Source organism: Chionomys nivalis, chromosome 23 (assembly GCF_950005125.1).
Source record: "Chionomys nivalis chromosome 23, mChiNiv1.1, whole genome shotgun sequence".
Taxonomy (NCBI): Eukaryota; Metazoa; Chordata; class Mammalia; order Rodentia; family Cricetidae; genus Chionomys; species Chionomys nivalis.
In genome coordinates this window covers 43,441,108-43,462,098 of record NC_080108.1, presented here as the reverse complement: position 1 = coordinate 43,462,098, position 20,991 = coordinate 43,441,108, and the positions used below count along the sequence as shown (strand labels likewise).

At 49.0% G+C, this 20,991-nt stretch overlaps 2 protein-coding genes across 2 annotated transcripts; both read left to right on the top strand.

Annotated features, from left to right (window-relative positions):
- The first annotated feature begins 1,207 nt into the window (after window positions 1-1,207).
- On the top strand, window positions 1,208-4,254 carry Klk7 (kallikrein related peptidase 7). The gene is made up of 5 exons (XM_057756019.1): window positions 1,208-1,280; window positions 1,626-1,785; window positions 1,927-2,174; window positions 2,298-2,434; window positions 3,927-4,254. The coding sequence occupies exons 1-5, from the start codon at window positions 1,208-1,210 to the stop codon at window positions 4,080-4,082; spliced, it is 774 nt and encodes a 257-aa protein (XP_057612002.1). The 3' UTR covers window positions 4,083-4,254.
- Window positions 4,255-14,711: 10,457 nt separating this feature from the next.
- Klk6 (kallikrein related peptidase 6) lies at window positions 14,712-19,612 on the top strand. Its single transcript, XM_057756504.1, has 5 exons — window positions 14,712-14,766; window positions 15,224-15,380; window positions 16,923-17,170; window positions 17,564-17,700; window positions 19,445-19,612. Exons 1-5 carry the CDS (start codon window positions 14,712-14,714, stop codon window positions 19,601-19,603), a joined length of 756 nt encoding a protein of 251 aa, XP_057612487.1. The 3' UTR covers window positions 19,604-19,612.
- Window positions 19,613-20,991: the final 1,379 nt, after the last annotated feature.

The following is a 20,991-nucleotide window of genomic DNA, read 5'->3' as shown; positions in this document are numbered from 1 at the left end:
GGTGGAGATTCTATTAGATAATGTTTGCTGTTTACATTTTTGGTATAAAAGCATAATATGTGGAGAGACCTATGTATAATATGATTAAAGATCTGTATGACCACTAGTGAGATAGCTCGGAGAGTAAAGGCGCTTGCTACGAGGCCCCACGTGGTGAAAGGAGACAATTTCTCAAAGTTGTCCTCTGCCCTCCACAGGCACACCATGGCGTGCATCACACAGACAATAAATAATGTGATTTAATTTTTTTAAATGAGCACGAGGACAGAGACTAGACTGGCATCCATCCTGCTGGTGTTGGGTGTGGAATCTTCTGTTAAATTTTATGCTTGTTTGGGCTGGGAGTGAGCTCAGCCTCGAAGACGGACTGGACCCAGGAGCTGGAGTTCCAACACATTGGTCATGATCATGGTGTGGGAGCTAGGTCACCCGGAGAGAAAGTTAGAGTTAGAAAATTATTTTTGTGAGGCTCCAAACTGATGCACCTCTTCCCTCTGCACCTGCTCGAATTCTGCTCCAGGGAGCAACCCCTTGACACGGTGGAGCCAGAATGTGCGGGGGCGGCAGCATGGGAGCCACCCTGCCCGGCAGCAGACCCGGCTGCAGTTAGGAGGGTGGAGAGAGATCTGTGGTATCTACTGCTACAGCCGCCTCAGGGATTTCAGATAACCCTAAACTCAGAAGGAAGGCACCCAGAGACAGCTCCACCTGTGCCCCGGGGTGCTGGAGGCGGTGCGGGGGCAGGGGTAGTATAAAAGGACCAGCCCTACAGAAAGCTGAAGGCACTGGGCTCCTGACCCAGGACGGAGCCTAAGCAAGTGAGACACTCCCAGGTGAGAGGGACTTTCAGCCGGGGTGTGCACAAACTGTCCTCGAGACAGGAGACTCTGAGGAGCAAAGCCTAGGCATTCACCCCCGGATGGAAGGAGAGGAGCTTAGGTGCTGTCCAGGGAGAGGGTCTGAAAGAGGAGAGAGAACATGAGTCTGAATCCCAGGGTCTGAGGGAGGAGGGAGGGAATATGAACCCCAAGGTCTGAGGGAGGAGGCTCTGTCTAGCTTTCTGAACTCCAGAGAGAAGCAGTCTGGGTCCTGGACTCCTGGGTCTGAGGGAAGAGGGGTAGGACTGTATCTTAGCGCCTCTTCTCTCAATGTTTCTAGCTCTGGCAACATCTAGCTTCTCATCTGGCAGCCCTGAGCCACTAACACCATGGTGGGAGTCTGGCTCCCTCCCCTGATAACTGTGTTGCTGTCCTTAGCCCTGGAAACTGCTGGACAAGAAGGTGAGAGCTTGCCAACACCCTAAATCAGAATCTCCTCGCCCAGATTGCTCCTCCACAGGAGGGATGACCCAGTCACTGTGAACCTGTGCTGTCATCTCTTCGGGCTCAGACAGGCTCCCTGCCTCGGCAGGCTCAGCAGTCTGTGGTGATCTGTGTGTGCCGTGATCGTGGGGTTTTCTGAGTGGTCTCGTGCCTCTCCCTAGCCCACTCTCACCTCCTCTGCATGGTCCTCCTTCCTGTCCTCTGTCATTCCTCCTGAACATTATAGTACCATCCCTGACTATAAATCCCTGCTTAGTGTCTGTCTCCTGCTGATGCTGGATGCCCATGTGTGTCTCTGTCCAGGCCAGGGTGACAGAAATGGAGAAAGAATTATAGATGGCTACCCATGTGAAAAAGGGTCCCATCCATGGCAGGTGGCCCTGCTCAAAGGTGATCAACTCCATTGTGGAGGAGTGCTGGTCAGCGAACGCTGGGTGCTCACCGCAGCCCACTGTAAAATGGGGTAGGTACTGCAAGGCCTGGCAGGGTGTGTCTGTACTCGCTGGGTCTCTCCCCCACCTCATCCCCCTGTCCCTCTTCCTTTCCCCTCCTCCTCCCCTCCTCCCTCTCCTCTCCTTCTCTGAGTGTCACCGTCTTCTTTCAGTCAATACACTGTGCATCTGGGCAGTGATAAGATAGGGGATAAGAGTGCCCAGAGGATTAAGGCTACGCGATCATTCCGACACCCTGGCTACTCCACAAGGACCCATGCCAATGACATCATGCTTGTGAGGTTGGATAGGCCAGTCAAGATGTCATCCAATGTGCAGAAAGTCAACATTCCGTCACGCTGTGAACCTCCAGGGACATCCTGCACTGTCTCTGGATGGGGCACCACAACCAGCCCAGATGGTGAGACTGCCTGAGGCGGGAATCCTCCCTGGGTAACAGAAATCCAGATCCCAGCCCTCTACCCTCAGCTCCCATCCTACCCAGTCCCTTACACAGCACTGGCTGATGCCTTCCTCCCCACAGTGACCTTTCCCTCGGACCTTATGTGCTCGGATGTGAAGCTCATCTCCTCCAAGGAGTGCAAGAAGGTGTACAAGGACCTGCTGGGGAAAACCATGCTGTGTGCTGGCATTCCTGACTCTAAGACCAACACCTGCAATGTGAGCCCTTACTGCCCCACCCCCCAGGCCCCCTTTGTCCACATCGCCTGTCTTGGCCATGCGACAGGTCCCACGTTTTTAGCTCTCTCACTTTCATGCATGGCCTGAACGAGACACAGGCCAGTAGTGTGGTGGAGCTGAGAAAAGCAGAGGTGGCATGTGAGTGAGCCTCCTTCTTCCAGCCCAAACTTTGCAGAAGCTTCAAAACTCAGTGATTGATATTGTTTTATTTTTACATTTTTGAGACAGTCTTCTTCTGTGGCCCAGGCTGGTCTGTAACTCACTGTGTAGTCCAGTTTAGCCTGAAGTGATATAACCAAAGCTAACCTAGAACTATGTAACCAAGGCTGATCTCAAATTCAAAGCAATATACCTGCCTCAGATAGGTATATACCTGCAAGGGCAGAACTTGCTGCGGTGAACATTTATTGTTAAATTTTGTCTCTAAGATTTATTTTGAAATTTCTTATGTGTATGAATGTTTTTGCCTGCATGTATGTTAATATACTGCATGTGTGTCTGGTGCCCAAAGAAGCCAGAAGTAGGTATTAGAGCCCCCAGGAACTGAAGTTACAGGAGGTTGTGAGCTACATGTGGGTGCTGGGAACTGAATCTACTCCTCTGCAAGAGCAGACAGTGCTCTTAACCACCGGGTCATCTCAGTGTTCTGTAGCCCTGTCTGGCCTTGAGCGCTCTGTAGCTGAGGCAGGACTTGAGCTCCCGATCTGGAGTGCTGGTGTCCAGCCTCCACTTCATTTTTTACTCATTCTTTGTGATGACCACTGACATTTTCTGCCTGATCAGATGCCTGACCATGGACTTGGTCCTGGGGCAAGAATGGAGCTGTCCCACTTCCCCTGGTCTCTTCTCATTTCATCACCAGCCTGGCTTTGAACAACATTCTTTCACCTCTTTCTTATTATTCCTAATTTTATTTGACTCCCTTCTCTTCTTGCTGTCTCTGTCCTGGACTGGCTTCCATCTCTTGTCCCCCTTTCCTTTCTCCCCCTCCCCTCACTCTCTCTCCGATCTCCCAGTCCTCTCTCCTCTTCTTCCCTCCTGTCTCTCTGGTCTCCTCACCTCTCTTCTTTCTTCTTCTTCCTCCCTCACTCCTCCTCCTCTCTTTATCCTCCTTGTTCCCACCCCTGGCTCTCAGGACAGATGTTAAGTTGCTTGTTGAAGGACTCACTGGTAGGAGACATATTCCTGTCCCTGTGAACCAGGATACCCCCTCTCCTGGGCCAGGACCGGATTCCTGACAGCCCAAGGGTTTCCTTTCCTGCCAAGAGGATCTAACGGAACCCAGGTCATCACCATGACGGTATGAATTCCTGCTCTCCCGTGAGTTCCCAGAGGTGATGAGTCTGTTAGCCAGGGTGAAAACTGATTCCATTTATCAAGACAAAGCCTGAACTAGATGATGTCTGAAGGTAACCTGGGGGTCACGGAGCTTTCCTCTGAAGCTAAAGCTAACTTCCTCTGTTCCCTATAGGGCGACTCAGGAGGACCCTTGGTGTGCAATAACAACCTTCAAGGTCTGGTGTCCTGGGGAACCTACCCTTGTGGCCAGCCCAATGACCCAGGAGTCTACACTCAAGTCTGCAAGTACACAAAGTGGTTGCAAAACACCATGGAAACCTATCGCTAAAGCACCAGACTGTGTGCCTCCAAGAACATGCGTGTAGAGTAAGGACACCTGTGGCAACGCCGTCAAGTCCTGTCTGACTCCCTTGCCTCCAAGATAGAGCAACACAATGCCAAGTTTATAAACCAACCAGAACCCCAGACACCTACAAGCAAATTAAGTCAAAAGACTAAGAAGCCCCAGGACTTCGGAAGGTGCATGAAGTCCAGCGCTTCCTACAGCCCTTTATTGAATGGTGGCGGTGACTTCGCTGCCTTCACTCACGGCCTCTGATTCAGGCCCTCCAGTTCCGAGGGAGTTCTTAAAAAACAGAACCAAGTTTGGATTCGTTACATTACTTATTATAGAGGGAAAAATGAATAGAAGCTGTTGACGTGTTCCAAAGTTTTGATTATTTAAATGGTAGGTTGGTTTCTCTCAGAATATTATGAACACATGAAAAAATAATACCTAGGCTGTGATAATCAGCATTACGCAAGGTGGCTGCTAATGTATGATGTTTAATGGGGATACAAAGCGTAATGACTGGCTGGAACTGGACATGTCAAGTGGAACATATACAGAATAAAATCCAAGTGATGTTCACGTGTGCGCTCACAGCCTGGAAAATAACGGTGGGGACACTGGCAGATGTGGAGGGAGGGAGAGACCGTGAGGAAGAGTTAGCTAAGAAAGCGTGACGGGCCAGCAAGATGGCTCGCTTGCTGCCATGCCTGAAAGAACGAGTTCCATCTCTAGGGCCCACAATATAGAAGGAAATAACTGACTTCTCTGTGTTATCCTCTGAACTCCAGATGTGCTATGACACATGTGTACCTGCACACACACACACACACACACACACACGCACGCACGCACACGCAAAACTAAATAAAAAGTAAATAAAGTATCTTTAATATTTTTAATCTTTAAGAACATTGTAGCTTGATTTCAGCCTGGCCCTGATGGGTGGAATGCTTTTCCCTAGTTCTTGGGTTTCCGCTTTCCTTGTGTGTAAGAGGGGAGCTAGAGATGGAGGAAGGGGTAGAGAAGATGGAAGGCAAGTACACACATCACCAAAGTGAAGGGACGGGAAGGGCCTGCATTTCTCTCAGGTGACAGAAGTTTCCAGTGAGGGATGAGGAGGGTGAAACGCTTAGGTCCTCTGGCGGTCATCCAAGATGCAGCATCCAGAAACTGAGGCCCAGAGAAAGGTGGTGGTGAGCAGGCTTCTCCCCAGTGGGTAGGGGAAGAGAGACATGCTTTGTGACTCAGAGCAGAGCCACACCTAGTCACCTGCCTTCCTTCTCTGGGCAGTGACACCTCAGAACCTGCTGACAAAAGGATGCAGTACAACTGAGGACCTGCCCCTCCTGCCTGCTCATCCTGTTTCTCTCCGGGAATCTCTTCCCACAAACATCACTTGGGTTCTTCCCATCACTCTTTCTTCAGAGACTCCACTGACTGCCTCAGTCAGTCAGCCAGAAATGCTGCAGCTACTGTGTTACACACACACACACACACACACACACACACACACAAGTAGATTGTAGGTGCCACAAGCAGGTGTTTAATGCAAGAAGCTAAGTTCCAGAAGCTACTGGTTTTAACTCTAAGTCTACTGTCTGGTCAAAGAAAAACAAAGGCCTTTCCGAACAATCCAACCCAAGTACGAACTTACGTCTTTGTAGCGCAATCAGACAGACTCTGTAGCCGTGCTCAGGGACTCCATTATGACTCTGGGTTATTTTTTATAAGTTATGTTTTATTTTATTTCTGAGTGGGGTGTGTGTGTGTATGTGTGTGTGAATATTGAAATTGGATGTCTCTATCTTGTTTTTGAGACAGTGTCTCTCACTCCCTAGAGATAAAAGGACTGGCTAGCATGTGAGATCCTTTGTCACAGTCTCTTCAGCAGTAAGATCACACACATGCATAGCCATATGCTGTTTTTTATGCTGGTATTGGGATCCAGACTCAGATTCCTGTGCTTGCACACCCAGCACTTGACCTCTTGAGCCATCTCCCAATCCCTCCCTTGACCTTTGTGAGGTAGGGGCTCACTATATGGCGTTGACTAGTCTGGAACTGGCTATGTAGGCCAGGGTGACCTCGAACTCACAGAGATCTTTCTGTTTCAGCCTCCCTAGTGCTGAGATTAAAGATGTGCACCACCATGCCAGACCCTTTAAATTTTTAGATTGAATTATGGTTTGGGTAGTTTGGAGAGAGGAAAAGCTGAAGCGCCAGATTCCCTTGGTATTCTTTAAGTTAGACACAGGTCCAGAAGATGACGGGTCTGAACTTAAGCCTGATAGAGGAGGCCAGGGACTGGACTCCTGGGTCTGAGGAAGGAACGGTAGGGTATGGATCTTTGGAGTCTGAGAAAGGAGGGCTGGGTCTGAGGGAGGAGGCTGGGGCCTGTGCAGTGTGTCGCCGTGTGCAGTATGTGTCTATTTCTCCCCTCTTGCCTCTTCTTCCCCCTCCTTTCTTGTTAGGTGAATAGGCAGGGATTAACAGCCTTGGAGGCCAACAAGGATGGCGCTTTCCCTCATGAATGGACTCCATCTCTTGTTTATTGGTGACATTATAAAGAGAAGCATCTTTGAATCCATTAAAATGTGGGGATCAGCAAGATGCACCCTGACAAGTGCATTAGTGGCATGAAGTGTTACAAGGATGCAGCCATTTTTTGACTGGTGCATTAGTGGCATGAGGTGTTATGGGGGTGCAGCCATTCTCTGACTAGCGCATTAGTGGCATGAGGTGTTACAGGGGTGCAGCCATTTTTCTGACTAGTGTATTAGTGGCATGAGGTGTTACAGGGGTGCAGCCATTCTCTGACTAGCGCATTAGTGGCATGAGGTGTTACAGGGGTGCAGCCATTTTCTGACTAGCGCATTAGTGGCATGAGGTGTTACAGGGGTGCAGCCATTTTCTGACTGGACATGAGGCCTGCTTCAGAGGAGGAAATTCATGCCTGGTACTGAAAGCCTGATCACTTGGCTTGGGAGGCCATAAGGCCTAGGGTGGGTAATGGGGGTAACCTATTATTGTTTAGTTTAAAAGGCCAAGTTGTCAAGCTGCCTTTTAAATGTTTGTATTTATAGCCATAGGTTCATGCTGCTCTCAACCTTGACCAGAGAAACCTCTTTCTGCAGTGGGCAGAGATACAGAGAGTCACACGTGGTCAAAGAGACGAAAGTAGTAACTGTGGAGTGGTCAGCCCTGAAAGGGACAGACACATCACTAACTCCAAGGCTCAGAGAACACTGAGGAAGAATGTGCAAAAGGACATGAGAGGATGAGGCAGCACGCTGTGAAATGCTGTCTTCTGGACATGACTGTCTGGTGTTGCACTCTTGAACACACAGGAAGGATGGTTGCCTGTGTAAAAGGAGAAGAAAGAAGGGAGAGTAGAAAGGAGGAAAAAGAGAGGGAATGGGATGGGGTCAAGTCAACAAGATCCACCAACATTTCTTTAGGCAGAAGCAACTGGACTCAATACCCCACAAAAATAAAAAGAAGGAAAAAAAGAAAGAAGAGGGCACGAATGTGGGGAGGGGAGAAGGTGGGGTGCACAGAGGGGGTAGGAGGCAGAATAAAGGGTGGGTATAGTCAAGACACCTTGTGTGCATGTGTGAAGCTATCAAAGATGCTCTTAAAAAAAACAAGCATGAGATGTGTCATGTCAGCTTTATAGATATTAAATGTCCAGTGTTTGTGAACAAGGAGGAAAAAGAAGGAAAGAAGGAAAGAAAGAAAGAAAGAAAGAAAGAAAGAAAGAAAGAAAGAAAGAAAGAGGGAGGAAAGGAAGGAAGAAGAAAGAAAGAGAGAGAGAGAGAGAGAGAGAGAGAGAGAGAGAGAGAGAGAGAGGGAGGGAGGGAGGGAGGGAGGGAGGGAGGGAGGAAGGAAGGAAGGAAGGAAGGAAGGAAGGAAGGAAGGAAGGAAGGAAGGAAGGAAGGGAGGGAGGGAGGTGCAGAGGGATGGCAGAGACAGCACAGCTGGTATTGACCATTAAAAAAGAATGACTTCCTTCTGGTCAAAAGAATGGAATCTGCCTCTGGTCTGGGTGGAGACACGACACTGATCTGCTTCAAAGATTAGAACATGACAGGCTACTAGAGACAACTATCTCCTCAAAGTCAGTCCAGATGGACCTGCCAATCATCTGGTCAGGAGTCTACCTCTCAGGAAATCTGATTCACCTGAAGGCATGCTAAGGTGAAGGGAGGAATAATTATCCCCTTAATGAGATCATGAATTTACCCTTCCCAGAAACCCCTCCTCCACGTAGCAGCTCATGCTGCCAGCCTGCATGTCTGAGTTACTTCTCAATCTTTTTCTTTCGGGTACTGGTCAAAGTCCAGGTGCACTCGCCCTGACACTCAGGGCTTCTTGCTTTTTCTCTGACGACCACTTCCCCTTCCACTGTGCAGCTTCTCAGCCGCCACTGCCGAACGTGCCAGTGCGAACCGTAACTTTCTTTCTCTGTCTCTCTCCACTAGGCAGCTTGCCTTCTTTTTTAAGACAATATTTTGATTAAGTTTTGATAATTTCATATACACCCAACCCCCCCAAAATTCTAATAAAATTATCACCCAAGTCGGTTTTTAAATGCTTTTATTAATGGGACTGACAATTTAAAATAGAAACCCCAATTTTTGGCCTGGAGGGATGGCTCAGTCGTTAAAGGCTAGGTTCACAGCCAAAATATAAGAAACCCCAGTTTTTCCAGTAATACCCTGTTGTTTCTCCTCTCTTTTATCCCTGTCTTCCCCCCTCCCTCCCCTAGCCTCCTAACCCTCTCATCTCCTCCCCAGGTCCCCCCTTTTCTCTGCTCACCTCTTCTTCTCTCTCTTCTCTTCCTCCTCTCTACCTCTCTTTTTTCTCCTTCTTCTCCTGTTGTCTCCCTCCCTCACCCCTTCCACCTTATTCTCCCCTCTCTCTGGCTCCTCCCCTCCTCTCTTTCTTTTTCTCCTCTCTCTTTCTCCTCCCCCAGGTAAGCAGAAGCTCTAACACCGAGCTACAGCAGCGACCTACTGTCCTGCTGTCTTTCTCCCCATCTCTGTTCCTTCTTCCTTTAAGTGGGAGGCTAAACTCCCACCTCTTTGTATCATCGTAAAGATGAAATAGTTTCACATGTAAACAGTGCTGGACCAGCATCAGACACAGCACAAGCAAGAGTTGCTTCTCACTCTGTATTACTTCCTACCTTTTTCCTGTTTCCTCACATAAAATTTCCTTTAAATTTTTTTTAATTGGAGATTTTGACTGAATAAGCCAATTCAGACACAAGCTTTCAGACACTTAATCCTGCCGTGGTCTGGCCAGAGATAAGGATGGGAAGACAATGAAGGTCACTGGCAGATGCATAGATAGGAGGGCTTCATTCTCTCTTTAAAGATTTTCTAACCCCACTAATAATATAGGAGTAGAAAGGAGGCAATGGGACAGGAATGGGCATGAGTAGACCACGAGAGACTCAAATCCTATGTGTCCCCTGCTTTCCCTTCATGGGTGATTCTTCCTGGGCCTATTCACCTGTGTTGTAGTAAAGGATTGTAAAGAGATGGGCAGAATCACTGCAGGGCTAAACATGTCCCTGTTGGGATACTGCTATGGTGAAAGACCCCATTTTAGAACAATGTTAGAACATACCATGTTGGAATACATTGCATTAGAATACGTCAGGTTGGCTGGGCGGTGGTAGCACATGCCTTTAATCCCAGCCTTTAATGACTGAGTCATCCCTCCAGGCCAAAAATTGGGGTTTCTAATTTGAATTGTTAGTCCCATTAATAAAAGCATTTAAAAACAGACTTGGGTGATAATTTTATTAGAATTTGGGGGATGGGTGTATATGAAATTATCAAAACTTAATCAAAATATTGTCTTAAAAAAGAAGGCAAGCTGTCTAGTGAAGAGAGACAGAGAAAGAAAGTTACGGTTCGTACTGGCATGTTCGGCAGTGGGATCGGAGGCAAGTGGATCTCTGTCAAGGCTAGCCTAGGTAGAAGAGCTAGTTCCAGGACAGGCTCCAAAGCTACAGAGAAACCCTGTCTCGAAAAACAAAACAAACAAACAAAAAAAGAATACATCAGGTTAGACTATAACACATCGGGCAGGTCATATTAGAATCCTCATATTGGAATGCTGCCATTTTGGCTTGTGGTGGATTGGAATACCTCTGGGTTGGAAGTTGAGTGCCATGCAGTCTCTATCACTTCCTGTGTGCTTGTGCTTAAGCGATGAACTTCCCTACCTTGTGCCTGGGTTTTTCTGTCTGCCACGGGAGTGGATGTGATGAAGGCAAAGGAGTCATAGGTCAGCATTTCCTGAGTTCCCTGTGGACGCAGCAGTGACTCAGCACAGTCCATGCCCTCATGGAGCTCAAGATCCCATGAAGAAGATGGACACTGATACAAATGGCTCTGGTCCAGGGCGACACCTGGAAGGAAACACCTGTGGAAGCCCACACAAGAGAATGACTAACCCAGTCGGGACAGGTGGCGTTGGGTGGTGTCCAGCGGAAACTTGATCTAAGACGCAGTGTTCCGGCCAAGACCAGAGGGAGAGGTGGTCCATGGGGAAAGGTGGGGAGAGCATGAAACACAGAGGAAGCCTCAGAAGCTGAGACTTGGAATACTTGCTATGCTCTCCAGAGCTGGAGCACAGAAAGGTGGCAGGGACAGTCAAAGCAGTGTGTAGCCAGGGCAAAGTTCCCACTGAGCTGGGTTTAAGTGGAAAAGGCCAACCCGATTCTAAGCACTCTGTCTGCCAGGACTTGAGGCAAATGGGCCCTTTGATAACTTTCATATTCAAAATTCGTGTACCTTTTGTTATCATTCATAACAGATGACCGAGGTCAGTCCCATGAGCGGCTGCAGCTGGTGACCCCGGCAGGTCCTGTGATGAGTGGGAGACCACCGTGGGACCTGCCGGGGTCACTGCATCACGGATGATATCACCTTTAGTATCTTGAGTTATATATAAAGGAACTCCCGGTTTTGTTTTGTCTCATTTTACCATACGGGGGCTTCAAACCTGCTAGGGCAATACTGAACCACAGAACTGTGACCTCAACTTCCTTTTTTCCTTTACATTTTAAGATGGAGTCTCACTCTGTGGCCTCAGCTGGGCTTGAATTTGCAGTATTCTTGCCTTAGCCTCCCAACAAGCTGGGATAATGGGCCTATGCCACCAAACTCAACCAATTCCTGCTGTGTCTTTTTAGCTGTTTTCTTTCTTTATTTCTTAAGTTTACTTTCAAGGGATAAATGAAAATTACATATTCTTATGGTATTTCAATAAATGTACCCATACAATATGGAACAGTTAAGCAAAACTACTTAACACAGACATTACTTCATATCTTTGCAGTAAGAACACGTAACACCCCTTGATAATGCTGAGGAATGTAACTGAAGAACTTGCCCACGCTGGCCATGTTCTCAATCTCTGAGACACACACACACACACACACACACACACACACTGGGGGATTCTAGGCAAATGTTCTACCTCTGAGCCACACACACACAACCATCACTGTGGGACCCTAGGTAGGGCCTCTAGCAATAAGCCACATCCCAGGCCCCTCAGTAGGGGATTCTAGGAAAATATTCTGCCTCTGAGCCACATCTCCAGCAAGGGACTCCACAACTGAGTCATCCCCAAATCCCTACTTCTGAAGGTCCTCCAGTCTCAGGCAGAGGCAAAGTGCAAGGAGACCCCTCTTATAGCCTAGTGAGTGACCCAGAAAATGGAGAGTGCTGAGGTGGGTGAAGAACCAGTCTGAACTGGAGCCAGAACATGGACACAGGGAGGAGTGAGCCCCACAGAAGGGAGGCAATGGGACAGGGCTGAATGGCCAGCGCGTTGTGTGCAGGGAACGGACTGTGTCTGGGGAAGTAGTGGGGGAAGAAGATGCTAAGGTCAGGAGAGACCTAGCGTGAAGTGCCAGCTAAAACCTCGTAATCAGAGTGATGGGAACTGAGTAGTATAGGAGATCAGAAGGTCACGTGAGGTGCCATGCCCAGCAATGCTGAGGGGCACATTATTCATGCCTGTTGTTGCTACTGCCTGTTGTTGCTACTGCCTGTTGGCTTCCTAGTATGTCTCCATTTCTCCTCCGTGTCCCCACACCCTTCCCCAGGTCCCTCCACCCCGCCACCTTCCATCAGTTCACTCCCTTGCAGCCCACACTGACCGCTGCCTGCTTTTCCCCCACACACCTGCATCTTCTCTTCTTCCCGCCTCTTGCCTCTCAGACCCAAGTTCAAAGGCACCTCCCGTAATCCTCCCAGTTTGTGATATAGCTCTGCAGTGCTCCCGTTTATCTCTCGTGGGGTTGCTCCCCAGTTCCTGCACGTCAGGAATCCTCTCTACCCGTGTGTTTCTCTGTACATGTCAGTGAGTCTACATGCCCTCCTGGACCTCACTAACTTCTACCTCACAGCATGCCATCCCTTCTCATACCCCGGGAATAGAACTGCATACCAGGGGCACACACATTTCCCCAAACAGTACAGGGAAAGAGACGGAAGAGAAACAGAAGATATGTAGAGTCCAGGGGGGGCTAGGAGACAGACAGACAGACAGAGACAGATGAGACAGAGACACATGATATGGAGAGAAACAGAGAGATCAAGAGGGACAAAGACAAAAAAAGATGGAGGGAAAGAGAGATGAGAAATGAGACAGAGAGATAGAGAGAAAACGAGGCAGAACCAGAGAAATGGAGAAAGAGACAGACACAGATAGAAAGGCAAACAGAAAAAGACATAGACAGACAGGTAAGCAGATGCACAGAAATAGAGAAAGAGAGAGATTAAAAACATGCACAGAGACAGACAGACAGACAGAGATAGAAAGGGAGAAGGAAGAAATAGAGGTGCTGAAACAGGCAGAGACAGAGAAAGTCTGAACACAAAAAGACAGAGAAAAAGAAGAGAAAATATCAAAGCAAAGGCTTGAGAGATGCAAATACGTCTGAGATGGAGCTTCCTCCATCGTAGGCAGACATAGGCAGACACAGAGGAAGGGGCCAGAGAAACTGAAGGGGGGCCAACCTGGAGGAGAGGGTCCAGAGCTCGAAAATATTCAGATCAAGGCCCCAGCAAGACTTGTTAGTCACACTGGCACAAAGGGAAGTCCTTGGCATAGCCTGCCGCCCTTCTTCCTGCCTGGAACTGCTGGGAGTGTGGCCACGTTTCTGGGGACAGACAATGGCTGATTGTTGGACGTCTCTTTCCCCACACTGCTCATCCTGCTTCCCAGCCTGGGTTAGGGGCGGGGGACAGCTGAGTGAAACACCCTTTCTCAACAGGAGGCTTGCAGCTCCCACTCTCCTGGGGATGTAGAGGTCTTCAGCACCCACAGAGGGACTTACAGGCTGGTGAGTCAGCCTGACCCCACTGAACCTGGGCAGCTGGTTCCAGTGCCTGAGAGATACAAGCCCAGGAGTAGGTCCTGCGGGTTTCCTAATGGGTATAGGCAGGGTGGATGTGGAGGTCGGGGCACCACTGACTAATCTGAGAGCAGGCACTCAGCACTCGATCCGATTGTGTCCCAAATCCTGCAAATTTAAAACTAAGAAGGAGTCCCCTTTCTCTCTGTCTCACTCCCGCAGGTTTGTCTCGACCCTCTTCTTTTGGGTCAGGCTCCAGGTTCATCTGTCCTCTTCCTCCCTCAGACTCAGGGGTCCAAGCCTTAGCACTTCTCCTTCAGACCCAAAAGAACAGACTCAGCTCCTCCCTCAGGACCCAGAGACACTACAGACCAGAGCTAGGCACTGCCTTCCTGTAGTTATCTGGTCAGGGGTCACCACGACCAGAGCCATGGGGCAGGAGGAATGTATGTGGGAGGCTCGGGTGAAGAAAAGGGTGTGTCTGGCTTCCTCCTGGCTAGGCGACTGGAAGAGAGAGGGGTTAAAAGGAAGCTGGGAGAGCCTGAGAACAGAGCCTGCCTCTTTCTGGGAGACCATAGTGTGAGGCAGGTTCCCATTTCTACTGCTTAGGGCCCTGCACCCAGGTGTCTCCTACCCTGTGCAACTCGGATCTTAAGGCCACCTTCACTAGTCTGCTCTCTCCCTTCTCCCGTGGAACACCCTGCCTTGCTGACTGTTTCTGCCTCTGGCTTCCTGTGATAGGTGGTGTCATTTTTCCCACTTAAGTGTTGGTAGGTACGCTGCTGGCCACGAACGGTAAGACATACGCACTACAACACCAATATGGGGGGTGAGGGAAACGTAAGGATGGAGCCAAGGTACAAAAGAAAAGTTCCACTGAGAGGAAGCGTGTCGGTGACCCCTTGGGACTAACCTCTCTGTTGGCAGAAAGGGAGACCAGAGTCCAGGGAGGCAGGAAGGTTGGTTGTGCTTCTTCCCCAGAGCAGCTGGAACCATGGGCATGGTCTGCATCCTGCCTTGCATTTGCTCTACAGCACCCTCAGGTTCAAGGTGTGGGTTGGGAAATGAGAAACCAGGAGGTGAGAAGGGGGTTAGAGATCAAACAAGGGCAGGAGGAGAGGAGAGGACAGGACAGGACAGGACAGGGAGGACAGAGATGGTGAGGAAGGAGAAGGGCGGGGTCCTGGACAGAGGTTAGAACCTGACTAACGCAATCATTGGCTTCCCCACGCCAGGCAACCATGGAGAAGCTGGTGGTGAAGATGCTGGCCATGTGTTTGGCTCTTGCTAACCCAGGTAATAAAAGGATCATAGAAGGGGGAGATGGTTTGTGGATGGATGGGTATTGTCGGCAGATGGTAGTTGAGGGCGTTGAGATGAGCCCTGAGAGGAATGGCCAAGGACAAGTCTGGAAAGGGGCCTTGAGGACGGAGATGTCTAGGCATGGTGGCACATGCCTTTCGCGCCTTCAGTCCCAGCACTCGGGAGGCAGAGGCAGGTAGATCTCAGAGCTGGAGTCCAGCCTGGTCTACAGAGTGAATTCCAGGACAGCTAGTAGTACACAGAGAAACCCTGTCTTGAAAAACAAAACAGCAACAACAAAACAAAAAAGGAAGAGAGGCTGGAGGTAGAGTAGAGGGATGGGAGGCAGGACTGGGGGTGAGGATGGGGTTGGGGACTGACTGCAGTGCGGTTCCTCTCAGAGGGTCTAGGCTCTCTGAGCTCTTCTCTCACTCGATCCTCTTTCTCTCAGTCTGGACGGAGGAGCAGGATAAGGTGGTACACGGTGGCCCCTGTTTGAAGAACTCTCATCCCTTCCAAGCCGCGCTCTACACCTCAGGCCACCTGCTGTGTGGTGGGGTCCTCGTTGACTCACAATGGGTGCTCACAGCTGCCCACTGCAAAAAACCGTGAGTGTCTCTTTCTTGGAGAAGTGAATGGGTACGTGCAGACTTCAGGAGGGAGGCAGACCTGAGCACTCACCATCCTGCAAGCACATTCGATCAGCCAGGTAGCCATGGTTCCAAGACCCTGGGGGATATCCAGATTTGCTGATACTTAACACCCTTGCAAAAGAAATAGTGAGACACTTGTGTGTAATCTATGGATACCCTTGCGGGAGCTCTAAAGATAGTGGTGATGCAGGAGCTGGTGGGGTGATTACCCTGGGTTCCATCCCCAGCATCTCCCAAACTGGGCCTGGTAGAGTATCACTGTTATCATCTCACTTGAGAGATAAGGCAGGAGAACCAGAAACACAAGCTGATCCTCAGATACACAGGGAGCTTGAGGTCAACTTGGGCTACAAAAGATGTTCTCCAAAAAACAAAAGCAGCAGCGGGAGCAATAGCTCGGTAGTTAACTTGCTTCCCAATCACTAGAATCGAACCTTGAATCCAAGCACCTATGTCACATGCCAGACAGCCTGAAAACGCTTGTAACCCCAGCTCAGAGGAATCCAAAGCCCTCTTCTGGCCTCTGCACATGCACGCCAATAAACACACACACACACACACACAAATCAAATAAAATCTTTAAAAATAAATAGGATTGGAGAGATGGCTCAATGGTTAAAAGCACATGCCTGCAGAGGACCAGAGTTCGGTTCCAGTATCCGTATGGCAGCTCACAACTGCCTGAAACTCCAGCGTCAGGAGATCCAACACCTTCTCTGGCCTTCATGGGCACCACACTCAAATGCACATGTGAGCTTCACCTACTCACACACATAATTACATAAAAAAAATCTTAAAAATAAATTCATAAATAAAATTATTCTTAGATTGCATGTAGTACCCACAGCAGTGTAAATGCTGCATAAGTAGTTGCTAAACTTTTTTTGAGGAAAAGATAGCAAGAAAAAATCTGTATATGTTTAATAGCAACACAATTCCCCATACATATTCAGGTGTTTATTTAATAGTTTTGTGTGGGTGCACCTCTGGAGGTCCCAGGATGATTTGTGGGATCAGGTCCTCTCCTCCCACCTTTATGTAGGTTCCGGAGGCTGAACTCGGGTCATTGGCTTGTGCAGCAGTCACTGGACCTGCTGAGCCATCTTGCCAGCTCCTTTCTCCATATTTTGCTGCTTGTTTGGTTTTGAGTCAGGGTTGGCCTGGAATTCACCATGTATACCAGACTGACCTCACACTCATAGAAATCCCCCAGCATCTGCCTCTAGAGCACTGGGATTAAAGGTGTGAGCCGCCATGCTCAGTGCTGCCGTGGTTTTGATCTGTGATCAGTAGAATCTGTGTGTGTGTAGAAGGTGCAGCTACAGAGTTGAATGTCAAGCTGTGCCATAGGAAAAGAAGCGAAATTCAAGAAGAATGAGTTTGCCTTTGACTGAGCTGGGAAAGATCAAAGGAGGAGGGAGGAGTGGGGCAGATGGTCTCTCTGGGCCTCAGGTGAAGCCCAGCGCCGTAGGTGATTCCTTGGTGCTTCCTTCCCAGGAATCTGGAGGTGCTCCTGGGGAAACACAACCTGCGGAAAACAGAGAATTTCCAAAGGCAGATCTCCGTGGATCGGACAATTATCCACCCTCGATACAACCCTGACACCCATGACAATGACATCATGATGGTGCATCTGAAAAACAAAGTCAGATTCTCAGAAAAGATCCAGCCTCTGCCCTTGAAGGGAGACTGCTTTGAGAAGAAGCCTAGCTGCCAGATCCTCGGCTGGGGCAAGATGGAAAATGGTTAGTAAGGGGAGACGGTTGGCAGGGGTCCTAAGGATGGACATGGATGGTAGGTGGCAGGCCATGAGAAGATGCTGATGGATAGGACCAGCAGGTGGGTTGTGTACAGTAAAAGATAGGGAGGAGAAGGTTGAGGATTTGGACCGAACAGGGATGGATGAACAGCATGGAGAAGATGGCCACAAAATGAAAGGCAACTAAGACTTCGTGGAGAAGTAATGACTAGTCAGGACGTCAGACCAATAATGATGGGGACAGGAACAATCAGGAGATGGTGTCAAGGAAGATAGATTCCAATCATGAGAGAGAAACATGGAATCAATGGGAAATGGGGGGAAGGGCAGTGAAGACACGAGAGAAATGGCTCCCATAGCTGGCCCGTCTCCCTCCTAGGTGACTTCCCAGACACCATTCAGTGTGCTGATGTCCATCTGGTGTCCCAGGAGGAGTGTGAGCGTGCCTACCCTGGTCAGATCACCCAAAACATGGTGTGTGCAGGTGACAAGAAAGAAGGGAACGATTCCTGCCAGGTGAGTATGGGCGCAGACACCTGAAATCCACCGCAAACAGGAAAACAGAGACACAGACCGAAAGAGAGTGGAGCACAGGTTGAGAAAGCCAACTGGGAGGGCACTGGAGGACAAGACGGGGGAAGAGACTCCATCTCACATAAGCAGAGATGGATAAAAAAGAAGCAAGCCAGCTTGGGGCTAAGAGGATGGCTCAGCCTGTCAAATACGTACCAGGCAACTATGAGGACCTAAGCTGAAGGGCACAATGGCGTGTGCTGGTCATCCAGGGGACAGAGACAGGCAGATCTCTGGGGTTCACTGGCCAGCCAACCTGGCCTAATTGGTGCGCTCAGACCAATGAGTGATCCTGTCTCGGAAAAACGCAGCAGATGATTCCTGAGGAAGGATGCCTAAAGTCGACTGCTGGCCGTCCATGCACACGAATACTCTCACATGTTCACACACACACACACACACACACACGACACCCAGCAGAAACAGGAAGTTCAGACGCGAGGACAGAGAGGCAGACACCAAGAGCCACACACTACAATGGCTAGGCAAATATGGGTGAACCTAGTGAGCCTGAAGACTTGAGAAACAAGTCCAGTGAATGGTCACCTTGGTTGAAGTTTTGATTAACTGGAGAGACTCAAAATCCAAATGGATACTACAAAGAGCCATCCTTCCTCAGAACGGTAGCCATGAAACCCACTTGGAAATGGCTGAGCTCCAGATGAGAGGGCATTGCATGCAGCTGCCAAGAGAGGGACCCTACGCTGATCCCTCAAACCCCATAGCCGGGTCCTGTGGCGCTCATTCACAAACCCTAGCTTGTCTCCAGACTCAGAAATCCTTCTGCATCAGCCTCTGGGATGACAAGCACGCACTACCACACCCACCTAGTTTCCAATACCTTACTTGGAGCTTCCCCAACTATTAGCTTTCCAGACTCTTTTTTTATACCAGAATGACTCTAGACCATGGAGGGCTGAAATCAGCACCTTCTCATCCCAGACAGGGAACCAGCAACTGACCAAAGAATGGCACCAAAGTCCCACTTGAGATTATTTACAGCAGCAGAAATGACCCACTCCAGCCTGCATGGATGACAGCTCTCCAAAGTCAGAGCTGCAGAGCACACTGCACAGCCTGCAGGCAGCTCAGCAAGTTGGAGAGCATCTCTCTTTAGCGGCTGAGGCAGTCAGAGCCTCTTCTGGACAGCTCAGCTTGTCTAAGAATGACCCTCAGTAGTCCTTACTGCTTATATAAACTTGGAGAAGCAGGGGTTGAGTGCATCTGGTCAGTTTCAGGGACTTCCTTTGGGTTGTTTGTTTATTGAATTTTAAGTATCTTTGCTGTGGGATGGAATAGGTCCTACCACCTTCCCTCTCGGGTGGATGGTTTATCTGAACACCATCTCTCCCACCTGTACCTTTATGGAACTCGGTGTCCTTGGGCACCCCATCTACCTCTGTCTTTTACTGGGAACTGAATCCAGGTTCTTAAGCATGATCAGCAAGTGCTCTATCAGTGAGGTACACCCCACTTTTACTTTGAGACAGGGTCTTCCTACATAGGACAAGCTAACCTTAAATTTGCAATTCTCCTGCCTCAGCATCTTGAGTAGTTGAGATGACAGGTATACACCACCATACCAGTCTTTCCTTCCATCTCTGGGTATCTCTAACTCTCCTACCCCATTCCTCCTCTCCCTTCTCATCCTTCCGTGTAAGTTTCTGATTTTCTTTCTTCCATATAGGGTGATTCTGGAGGGCCCCTGGTATGTGGAGGTCATCTCCGAGGCCTCGTGTCATGGGGTAACATGCCCTGTGGATCAAAGAAGAAGCCGGGAGTTTACACCGATGTCTGCACCTACATCAGATGGATCCAAAACATCATAAAAAACAAGAGGCTCTGACATGAGATATTCCCCGACCCCCGGCTGACTACAGATTCTCTCTCCCTGAGACCACCCTACTCTCAGAACCATCAGATGCCCAGATCTGACACTGATGCTTAATAAATGTAGTGACCCAGAGCGCAGACCATTGCTAACTACACTCTGCTCAACCATTGCATCCCAGGGAGATTGGAGGGTATAGACTGCAGTCCTACCCCCCACGGGTGTGGTTAGCAGAAGGAATCCAAATGTGGTCACTTACTGTCCGAGCACCCTTGGGATGTGTTTTCCTTTATAGTGTGAATGTTCTCATTTGTAAAACTGGGATATTATAGAGCTGGAAAAAAATGCTCAGTGGTTAAGAGCACCTACTGCAGAAACAAGGAGTGTTCATTCACTTCTACCAGTAAAAAGTACACACAGAGCGCTTTTCATTATTCCATTCTGTGCCTTAGAAGCCTAGCCATGCCCACTGCTCTATAACCCAATCTGACATCCACCGAGGACTTCTGACCCCTCAGAAATAATCTCCTCAAACTCTTTCTGTAGTGGCATAGTACGGGTGAGAAGCTACGGTCTACCCCTTTACTGAGGCAGAGGCCAAGAGTGGGCTAGTGACTCAGAATGACTCTCGGTGCTGAAACTCAAGGGTACAGTGCTTTGTGTTGTTGTTTGGTTTGGTTTGTTGTTTGGTTTGGTTGTGTTTATGTGTTTGTTTGAGACAGAGTTTCTCTGTATAACCCTGGCTAACCTGGAGCTTGCTAGTAAGCTAGGCTGGCCTTGAACTCAGAGATCCACCTACCTCTACCTCCCACCCCAGAGTACTGGGATTCAAGGTGCATGCCACCACTGCCCCGTGTGGAGGGTATAGTGTTCTCAAAGGCAGAAGACACAATTGCTTCCATATTGGCTGAGGATCAGAGTAACCTTACAACATTCTTTTTGATTGGACATAGTGACTATTTCAGATACAACATGACAATTAATTTTGATTTATGCCTTTTTTGGTTATTTTTGTTTATGTTTAGTTTGTATAAATATTAACTTTTTTAGTGAGTCTATCTGGATCATGATCAGGGCCATGAAAATTCCAAATGTAATGCCAAGATCAACATGGCTGTTGGCAGAGGAGGGCTGAGGGCTGAGAAGATTCCAAGCAGACATGGAGTCAGGACAAGAAAGTGTCTGTAATCTTAGTCACTTCAGTAGCAGCGAAAATAAGGAGGTGAAGCTAGGTGTGGCGCACGCCTTTAATCCCAGCACTCAGGAGGCAAAGGCCGGTGGATCTCTGTGATTTAGAACCCAGCCTGATGTACACAGTGAGTTCCAGAAAAATTAGACAAACAAACAAAAAGGACGTGTGAGGATTGTGCTATTGTGGGAGGGTAAGAGTGATGGAAGGTATC